General features: G+C 46.0%; 1 protein-coding gene across 1 annotated transcript in view; it reads right to left on the bottom strand.

Moving 5' to 3' along the window:
• Positions 1 to 10,000, bottom strand: part of foxp4 (forkhead box P4) — a gene marked incomplete at its 5' end in the record, with an annotated part of 55,723 nt that overhangs the window by 38,963 nt on the left and 6,760 nt on the right. Inside the window, 2 exons of the mRNA XM_083661975.1 lie at positions 1,878 to 1,930; positions 9,616 to 9,902. Of these exons, the coding sequence (XP_083518101.1) occupies positions 1,878 to 1,930; positions 9,616 to 9,902 (340 nt within the window). The remainder of the gene's footprint in view (positions 1 to 1,877; positions 1,931 to 9,615; positions 9,903 to 10,000) is intronic.

The following is a 10,000-nucleotide window of genomic DNA, read 5'->3' on the forward strand; positions in this document are numbered from 1 at the left end:
ATCAAAGAAAAGAAAAGAAAACGTCAAAATTTGATTTGCACCATTTTCACTTGACAGCATCATGCTATCAGCTTCCTCCCACTCAGACAAACTTGCCTTTTTGACATCCAGTAGGACCTGAAGGAGAGAGGGCTGCTGTGAAGACACATCTGCATGGAGACAGACAGAGATCACACTTCTGAGCAGCTGCCTGGCAACACACACCAATTAAAAAACACACACACACACACACACACACACACACACACACACACACACACACACACACAGACACACACACACACACACACACACACACACACACACACACACACACACACACCACACACACACACACACACACACACACACACACACACACACACACACTCACACACACACACACACAGGGACACGGGTTTGTGTATGTTAGGCAACACTTGTTTGCTGGATGCCAGAGGTTAGCAGCCATGACAGCATGAGGACCATAAGGCCATTGGCTGACGGGAGGTCAGTGGAGGGCGGAGCTAGAGGAGGAGAGGCCATTGGCTGACGGGAGGTCAGTGGAGGGCGGAGCTAGAGGAGGAGAGGCCATTGGCTGGCGGGAGGTGAGTGGAGGGCGGAGCTAGAGGAGGAGAGGCCATTGGCTGGCGGGAGGTGAGTGGAGGGCGGAGCTAGAGGAGGAGAGGCCATGACAGGAGGTGAGTGGAGGGCGGAGCTAGAGGAGGAGAGGCCATGACAGGAGGTGAGTGGAGGGCGGAGCTAGAGGAGGAGAGGCCATGACAGGAGGTGAGTGGAGGGCGGAGCTAGAGGAGGAGAGGCCATGACAGGAGGTGAGTGGAGGGCGGAGCTAGAGGAGGAGAGGCCATTGGCTGGCGGGAGGTGAGTGGAGGGCGGAGCTAGGGGAGGAGAGGCCATGACAGGAGGTGAGTGGAGGGCGGAGCTAGAGGAGGAGAGGCCATGACAGGAGGTGAGTGGAGGGCGGAGCTAGAGGAGGAGAGGCCATGTTGGAGCTGCATGGGACAACAGGGGAGGCTTCTCCTGCAGCTTTATGTGGAGGAGTCAGCCCTCGTTCCCCATCATCTCCTCTCCTTGCTCCTCTCCTCTCTCTTGTGTTATTCTCTCCCAAAATCTTGCTCATGAAGGTACTCCATTCCTCCACCCCACCCTGTCCATCTCCTCATTTGCCCCTTCCTGTCTCAGCTGGAGATGGGTTCAGGGGGAGGAGGAGGAGGAGGAGGAGGAGGGAGGGGGTGTTGAAAAGGGTCACTGCCCAGAATTAATGGCTATGTTTTCCTTTTTTCAATTCTTCCTCAGCATGCCCCTCCCCTCTTATGCGTGTTTCTTACCGACGACCTATCACACATCATGTGTGCGCTTAATTACAGAGTCAATCTGTCATTTCATCATTTGATTTGTGCTCGTACGCGACATACTTACTGCAGAACAAACGAAACAAACAAGTCTCTTTCAAGTGCCATGATGCAGCAGCCTAACTCCCCCGTCTCCCCCGTCTCTCTCAGAGAGACTCCTGAAAGCCAGCCAAGGTGGAGAGTTGACAGCAGGCTCTAGTGATTAAGTCTTTTCATTGGTTAATTAGCCCCTACAGCAGTTGCACACAGGCGAGGCAAACAAGGACTGACTCACCGACGATCAAAGACACAGCCTGTCAGGAGGCTCAAACACTCTGTACCTGTGGGACACTCACACACACACACACACACACACACACACACACACACACACACACCCCAGCGTACCTGTGGGACAGTTTCTCTCTGTGTGTCTCTCTCACACACACACACACACACACCATTGTACATGTGGGACAGTGTCTCCCTCTCTCTCTCTCTCACACACACACACACACACACACACACACACACACACACACACACCATACCTGTGGCAGTCCCCTGTGTCTCTCATTCCTGAGGTGAAGCACCACACACTGGAACACATTGTAACAAGAACACACCCTTTGAGATACACAGAAATGTGCACGCGTGTACACACACACACACACACACACACGCACGCACGTACGCGCACACATACGCACACACACACACACACACACACACACACACACACACACACACACAAACACACTTTCTCTAAACACGGTATCAGCATTCAAAAGAGGGCATGAGGAGGAGAATAAGGAAAAATATGTATTTGTTATCCCATAGTGTCTCCCCAAAGGAATATATATATCAAAAGTATATCAAACTGCTGCAGTGCAGGTTAAAGAATATATTTCAATCATGAGAGACCAGTGGGTCAAATTTGTCAAGCAAGTTTTATTCACAAATAGAATGGCGACTAATTTTGGCGTAATGACTCCGTGGTAAGATGACCCTCTTCTTGTGGTGAGAGAGGAGGGCATCTGCACAGTCTAGGATAGAGAATTCTTCAGGAGTCAAGACGTTGGTGGTCGACTGGGGAGGTGGGTGGTGGTGGACTGGGGAGGTGGGTGGTGGACTGGGGAGGTGGGTGGTGGTGGACTGGGGAGGTGGGTGGTGGACTGGGGAGGTGGGTGGTGGTGGACTGGGGAGGTGGGTGGGGCCTGGGGAGGTGGGTGGTGGTGGACTGGGGGAGGTGGGTGGGGCCTGGGGAGGTGGGCGGGGCCAAACACAGCTCCAGAGAAGACGATCAGCCCAGGTACATCCACCACTGAGGTGAACGATCAGGGAGAGGATGATGACGCGCTGACCATGGCTATATATACTGCCACATTACATCATTTCTGACAACTTTTTACTTTTACTCCCTACATTTTAACACGTTCACTGCCAATGACGTGTTTTTACGTCAAACAAAATCCAACCGTTCACTGCCAATGACGTGTTTTTACGTCAAAAAAATCGATTTCTTTTTTTTGACGGTGGGACGTTGATCTAACCCTTTTACGTCTCCTATACCAGAATTGGAGGTATTGAATGTGTATAATCTATTTTACCGACCCACTGAGTGGCGACATGTCTCTCCACAGTAGAAAGAGGCGACCCAAAACTGGAGGGAAAAGCGCGAGGAAGCCGTTCTCATACTGTAAAATTGATGGCGAAAACGCTTTCACTTTCGCGCTGATGCACAGCGGTGGCAACGGTGGGGGGTTCCAAGAATAGATTGGATGCACACTTTGAAACACGCAGCATAAATATGACCAGAATCGCAAAAGCTTCATCAAAGCTCTCAACCAAAACTCCAAGAAACGAGCGAGTCCACCCAGACTTCCTCAAAGAGCGGCTGCGCAGACAGGCACAGCAGCAGCAGCAACTTCGTTGTGACACGCCCGCTGCAGAGCCAGGGAGGCAGGAGGAGAACACACACGGAGGGAGGAGTTGGAAGCAGAGGGGGGTTTCCTGCTGTTATGGAGGAAATTACTGTTCAAAACTATTGTTTAGATGTCTGACGTCTTACTGATGCCAAAAATGAATGGTTAAAGTGACTGTTCTATCGAATTTCACAAAAAGCCGTTTATCTCAGAATAATTTTTCTGACGCTGAAACCATGCTGTATTCAACTGCTAATGCTTACATAACATACTAACTCTACAAACTAACTCTTTTAGACAGAGAAAGCACACATTCTATTAGTTCTTTTGAGATATTGTGTGTTCACAAAATCTTAGCAGAAAAGAATCCTCGGGTCTTGAAAGATGAGCCAGAATCCTCAAAAAAACCCTCTGGCAGAACCTACCTACAGTAAAAAAAAAACGGCTGGCAGTGAATGTGTTAACACACATATCTGTACTTTCTACTCCTTACATTTTCAAAACAGGATAGTTACTTTAATTTGAATGCATGACAGACAAATATGCTGTAACCTTGTTTGTTTGTCTCTCTTGTCTCGCGCTCCCTCAGCTTTTACGCATTATGTGCACCTTTTTTGTGGAAAAACCATATCACAAACTGACAACTACTACCAATCACCATGTCATGCCTGTGGGCTGTAGCTCACACAGATAAACCTGTGGATGTTGTGATGTTCAAAGGTTGTTTGTTCAATCCCTGCCTCAGGCACCACCCGTGATGCTGTTTTTATCATCATCGGTAGTTTGACCACTGATAGAAATAAGCTGATGTAGAAGTCTAGTCAGTCTAAGACTCAGCTTAGAGTCAGCTGTTTATCAGCTGTTACTCAGCTTAGACACAGCTGTTTGTCAGTCAGATAAACAGCTGCTCACTCATTCAATTCAAACCTAGCTCACTCTTTATGCTCTCCGTGTTGTTGTCAGTGTGAGAATTCAGAAGGTGAACTCTCATACAGCTCATAGCTCAGCAGGATGAGTCGCTGTGTCTGTGTCGCTACCTGACAGGTGGATTGTTGGTTAGATTATTAGTTTGATTCCCGATGGAGGAGACATATTACAGCACCGCCCTGTATTTAACGTCACCAGCAGTTTATGTCTAGCAGCCTGCTTTAATATCCTCAAATTAATTAGAAGTGTAATAAAACCTAAAAGAAGATTATTTCCACTTTTATTCTAATACAAATAACTTTTCAGTCCGTGCACATCCCAGGTTAGAACTTACAACTAGGGATGCACAATATGGATTTCTAGATCCAATACGATAACCGATAAATATATTCTTCTTGGCCGATAACCGATACGATATAACCGATAATTATTATAATAAAAATAGATATATAATTTTTAGTTTTTAACCTGTATTTTATGCACACCTGGGGTTAAAAAAGGGTTAGGGTAGATGTATGGATGTAGTGAGCATACCTCTGACCTAACCAAATCTAACTGACATCACTGTGAACGCAAAACAAAGAAAACTTCTGATATAATATGATTGTTTTAATAAAGTGTATCACTCAATTATAGTCAATACAAAAATAAAGGCTTTTATAGAACAGAATTCTTAAGCCTGGTTTTCACTCTTTCCTCTGGCTGTTGCCATTCAAAAGTGACTGAGGCTTGGGCGGGGAAGGGCGGGCTGACTGTCTGTAGGAGGCGCTCTGTCTGTTTTCAGCCATGTTAAAGAGATGGGAGACGGCCCGTCATGCAGAAGACAGAGAAACAGCTGCTCATCCCGCTGAGCTGTTCCTCAGTGTGGGTGTTAGCATCTGATTTCTACAAGTCTTCATACTGACAACAACATGGAAGGCATAAAGAGTTTGACAAGTGGACTTTGAACCAGTGAACAACTACATTACAAGCAGCAGTTTATCTCACTGAGCAAGAGTCAGAGAGACTGACTATATATATATATATATATATATATATATATATATATATATATATATATATATATATATATATACACACTTGAGGGGTGAAAAGTAAAGTCTAAAACGTACATGCAATGACTACATACACTGCTGTACCTGTTCCGTCTAGTACAATGAATCACTCATAATGGCCCCTATTATAGGTACACATTATTATGTGAGTAGTACACATTATGTGGCCAAAGTTCTTTAATTGCATCCTGTGCTGTGAAATAATTTTAGGCCAATTCAACCTGACTTGATTTAAGGCTGCAGGATACTGGTCAATTGCTCCAATGTCATTTTGTGACCATACTAATAATGGTTTAACATTCAATGCTTTGTGAATGCTGTTGACGGGCACCACAAAGGGAAGGACAGCTAGCGCGCTAAAGCATGGCAGCCCGGGCTCCAGCAGCTGGCACAGCACTAAAAGAGCAGGAGAAAAGGAGAAAAGGAGAAAAAACCCAAGGTCACACTGTGAACTTCCTCCCCGTCAGAAGAGCACAAAGACTGGCTGGGAGAGTGCATAATATCCTCATAGCTATTTTTACCCTCAAATTAAAATCTATGACATGTTGAAATGACTGCAGTGTGCAAGAGGGGTATTCAAAGCAGACACTAATGACGCTTATTAATGGCGTGAATGAAGTCTTGACAGGTCGTGTGTCATTCTGCAGGCAATGCTCCACTGGCATAATGGCTAATGTAAGTGGGGATAATTATATATATTATACCCTGTCTTATGGTATTTTGGCAGGAGTGTGAGGAGCAAGGCAGTTAGGAAGGAGAGGGAAAACGCTTGCTCTTTTGGAGACAGAGGCGCGCGCGTGCGTGTGCGTGTGTGTGTGAGCGCGTGCGCATGTGTGCGTGCATGCATGCGTGTCCGGTATAGCCTACACACATGTCTATATTCACAACCCAGTCTTCAGCACTGGTCCAGGAGGTGATGGATAATCGTAAGACAACAGCACCAAACAGTGGTCGAACAAGATGCCTGCAAAATACTGTACATTGAGGAGATAGGCATCAGGGAAGCAACATTCACAACAATATCTGTGTTTACACATTCAGAAAGGAATCAGATTCTTCTTTTTTATTCATTCATTGATTCATTGATTCATTTATTTATTTCATTTATGTATTTATTTATTTTTGTCCTAAGTGATCATGTATTGTTCAACATCACTGAATGTGACTGAAAGAATGAGACGATAAACAGAGTTGGATGGCTTTGTTGGACAGAAATGTATTGCATATTGTGAGCTTCATCTTCACGCTCACACATAGCGATGTATTGTAGTTGATTTTCCTCGTCTAAGGGAGAGACACTGCAGGCCCTGAGCTGTGGGCTGATACAGATAGGGGGCAGAGCTGCTGAAACGTGTGTTAAAATGATCCACTGACACATCCTCTGCATAGGGCAGTTACATTAAACTGAGACCACTGATGCTTTTAAAGCAACTGACAGTAGCAGGCTGCTAGCAGGGCACTGCCAAGGTGGCCTTAGGTGATCTCAGGGCATCACGGCCAGAGGGAGGAGCAACGGCAGCCATGGCCTCCATGTAGTTGCCAACCTGTTGTGTCTCTGATATGTATTGTATATGTATATGCATATGTATTCCTGTGTGCTTGATGTCACTGTTGTGGTCGTCTTGGGAGGATGCTGGGGGGCAGGGCGGGGCGGGGCGGGGCAGTGGTGATGTCACTGTTGTGGTCACGATATTTTTTTCCGGATGATGGCGAAGGCTGGAGGCACCCTCTCTGCCTGTGATTGGCCTAGCGTCAAACGTTCATCCAATCACATTCGCTTGGCTATCCTGCGTCTCTTTCTCCCGTCTGTGGTCAGACAGACAGCAGTTTCGCTTGCTGGCATGCATGAATACCGCCACTGTGTGTTTTATGTTTTTGATATAGTCTGGTCTCTGGTTATTAATGCTGCCGCTACTCTTGGCAGTGCACGTATGTAGCCAACAGACAAATAAAAAAGAAAAGATAAAAGATTAATGAGAATTGATCAAGGGTTATATAAAAACAGTGTCAATGCCCATTTACTCATTCTAACACAAGAGTGACATGTATTTGAATTGAAATATGTATCAGTATGTGGTGTTTGCCCAGCCCTTCATTAGGAAATGTAGCTTTATGGAGTGGGATCACGTGGAGATGGTCTTCAGAAACCTTGATGAGATTGACAGTAAGTAAACATTGTTTCAGATACATGGTGTAGTTGTGGAAAAGTGTGTGTGAGTTTGGAAGATGAGTGCACCACTAGGTGGAGACATGCATCCATAGCAGTGTTGATTTCGTAGACGAAAACTATGAGGAAAAATGTTAGTCGACTACCTATTTTCACTGGTGAAAACTAGACTAAAAATGTTAGGGAGGGACGAATTGGGAAGAGATCCAATCAGAAGAGAAGAAGAAGTTAAACATCTGTGTCTGTATTGCACATTCAAACCTTAAAACAATTCCAGAATAACAGATTAATATATCTTTACAATAAGTTTGGAAATTCTAATGAATGGTTACGGTTTTATTTGACTAAGATGAGATGAAAATACTTAGACACTTAGTTGATGAAAACTTGACTAAATAAAATCAGGATGAGGTTGACTAAATATGATAAGAGCAAGAGGGAAAGTGGGTTATAGCTCACTCAGATAAACATGTGAATGTTGTGTGATATGCAAAGGTTGTTGGTTCAATCCCAGCATCAGGCAATTTCTTAAAAAGTACTCAAGCTGCAGCAGTGATCCTTCTTTATCATCACCAGTAGTTTGAACACTGATAGAAATAAGCTGATGAAGGAGACTAGTCAGTCCCTGACTCTAGCTCAACTCACTGGTACAAATCTCACCTGTCTCACTCTTTATGCTCTGTGTTATTGTCAGTGTGAATACAGTGTGTAGAAATCAGACAGATCCCAACAGCTCATAGCTCAGTCAGCTGAGCGGCTGTGTCACTGTCTCTGTCTGACAGGTAGACTGTTGGTTCGATTCCCGATGGAGGAGACATATTACAGCACTGCCCTGTTTTTAACATCACCAGCGTAGCGCCTCCTACAGGCAGATACACAGAGCGACACAGCGCGTCCAACAGATCCACAGAAATGGACACTTTGGACAGACTGCAAAGAGATCCAGACATGTCATATACTGAGTCTAGAGCAGTTTTTCAAAAAAGTTATTTTTACGCCTAGCGGCAGCCTAGCACAACATCGAAGATAAAATGTACTTCCCATGTTGGTAAAATGTCAGCTCTCTGTGGTTTTCTGTCTCATAACCCTCTGCTCATGTCTCTGCAGAGGTCCGGGGGGGAGAACATCCCCCCCTTGGATCCAGGCAGTGCCAGCTGAACGGGATTAGAACCCACAACCTCTGGCCCCAGTGTCACTGTGTGTATTATTCCTTCACACCACCAGCTGCCCTTCACACTCACAGCTCTTCTCCGGGCGCTCTTGTCTCTTCCCTCTGCCTGTCACCATTCAAAACTGACTGAGGCTCGAACCCACGACCGCAAAAGTGGCTGAGGTCTCAATATTGCTGGGCAGCAAACCTACTCACTGTGCCACCAAGTCAGACTGATTGAATGAGGTTTTCTCAGGGCTTTAAATGACTATTTCCTCTGGCTGTCGACATTCAAAACTGACTGAGGATCGAACCCACAACCTCAAAAGTCACTGAGGCTGAACCCCACAGGCGCCAAACTGGTAGACAGCAAACCAACTCTCTGAGCTAGTGGGTCATAGTGATTAAGACTAGAAGATTAAAGTCTAGTCTTTATGCATCTTAAAATATGTTTTGAAGGGACCTTTTAAGTTGAATAGTATTTGAATTATATTAATATGACGTGAGTTTCTATTCGCCTTGCACAGAAAACCTTTTACTTTTATACTTGAGTACATTTCAGAGCCTGTACTTTTTTCCTTTTACTTGAGTAATTAGGTTGAATCAGTACTTCTGCTTTACCAGTCTTTTTTTACACAAATAACTGTACTTCTACTTAATCAGAGCAACAATGTGATTAAATTTGGAATGACAAGAAAAAATTACACATCTGTGCAATAGGCTTAGTAGGCCGAAATAACTCAGATATAGGGTTTGCAATTGTAACGTTCCATATAATGAAGTATCTCATGCTTGTTGATTTAATGATTGTTTTGCACCTGCTGCTCACGTTTGAGATACTTCTGGCTCGCCTGGAAAGAAGGTGGGAGCAGCCGAGTACAGTCAGCCAATCAGAGGCAGAGAGGGGCGGGTCATGCCTTTGCCTAGCCTTCGCCATCATGGAAAAAAAAATATCGCGTTGTGGTCGTCTTGGGAGGATGCTGGGGGGCGGGGCAGTGGTGATGTCACTGTTGTGGTCGTCTTGGGAGGATGCTGGGGGGCGGGGCAGTGGTGATGTCACTGTTGTGGTCCTCTTGGGAAGATGCTGGGGGGGCGGGGCATTGGTGATGTCACTGTTGTGGTCCTCTTGGGAAGATGCTGGGGGGTGGGGCATTGGTGATGTCACTGTTGTGGTCCTCTTGGGAAGATGCTGGGGGGGCGGGGCATTGGTGATGTCACTGTTGTGGTCCTCTTGGGAAGATGCTGGGGGGCGGGGCATTGGTGATGTCACTGTTGTGGTCCTCTTGGGAAGATGCTGGGGGGGCGGGGCATTGGCGATGTCACTGTTGTGGTCCTCTTGGGAAGATGCTGGGGGGGCGGGGCATTGGTGATGTCACTGTTGTGGTCCTCTTGGGAAGATGCTGGGGGGGCGGGGCAGTGGTGATACCCACTATGAAAGCTCCAGG

This window comes from Poromitra crassiceps (genome assembly GCF_964638095.1).
Source record: "Poromitra crassiceps genome assembly, chromosome: 27".
NCBI classification, from domain to species: domain Eukaryota; kingdom Metazoa; phylum Chordata; class Actinopteri; order Beryciformes; family Melamphaidae; genus Poromitra; species Poromitra crassiceps.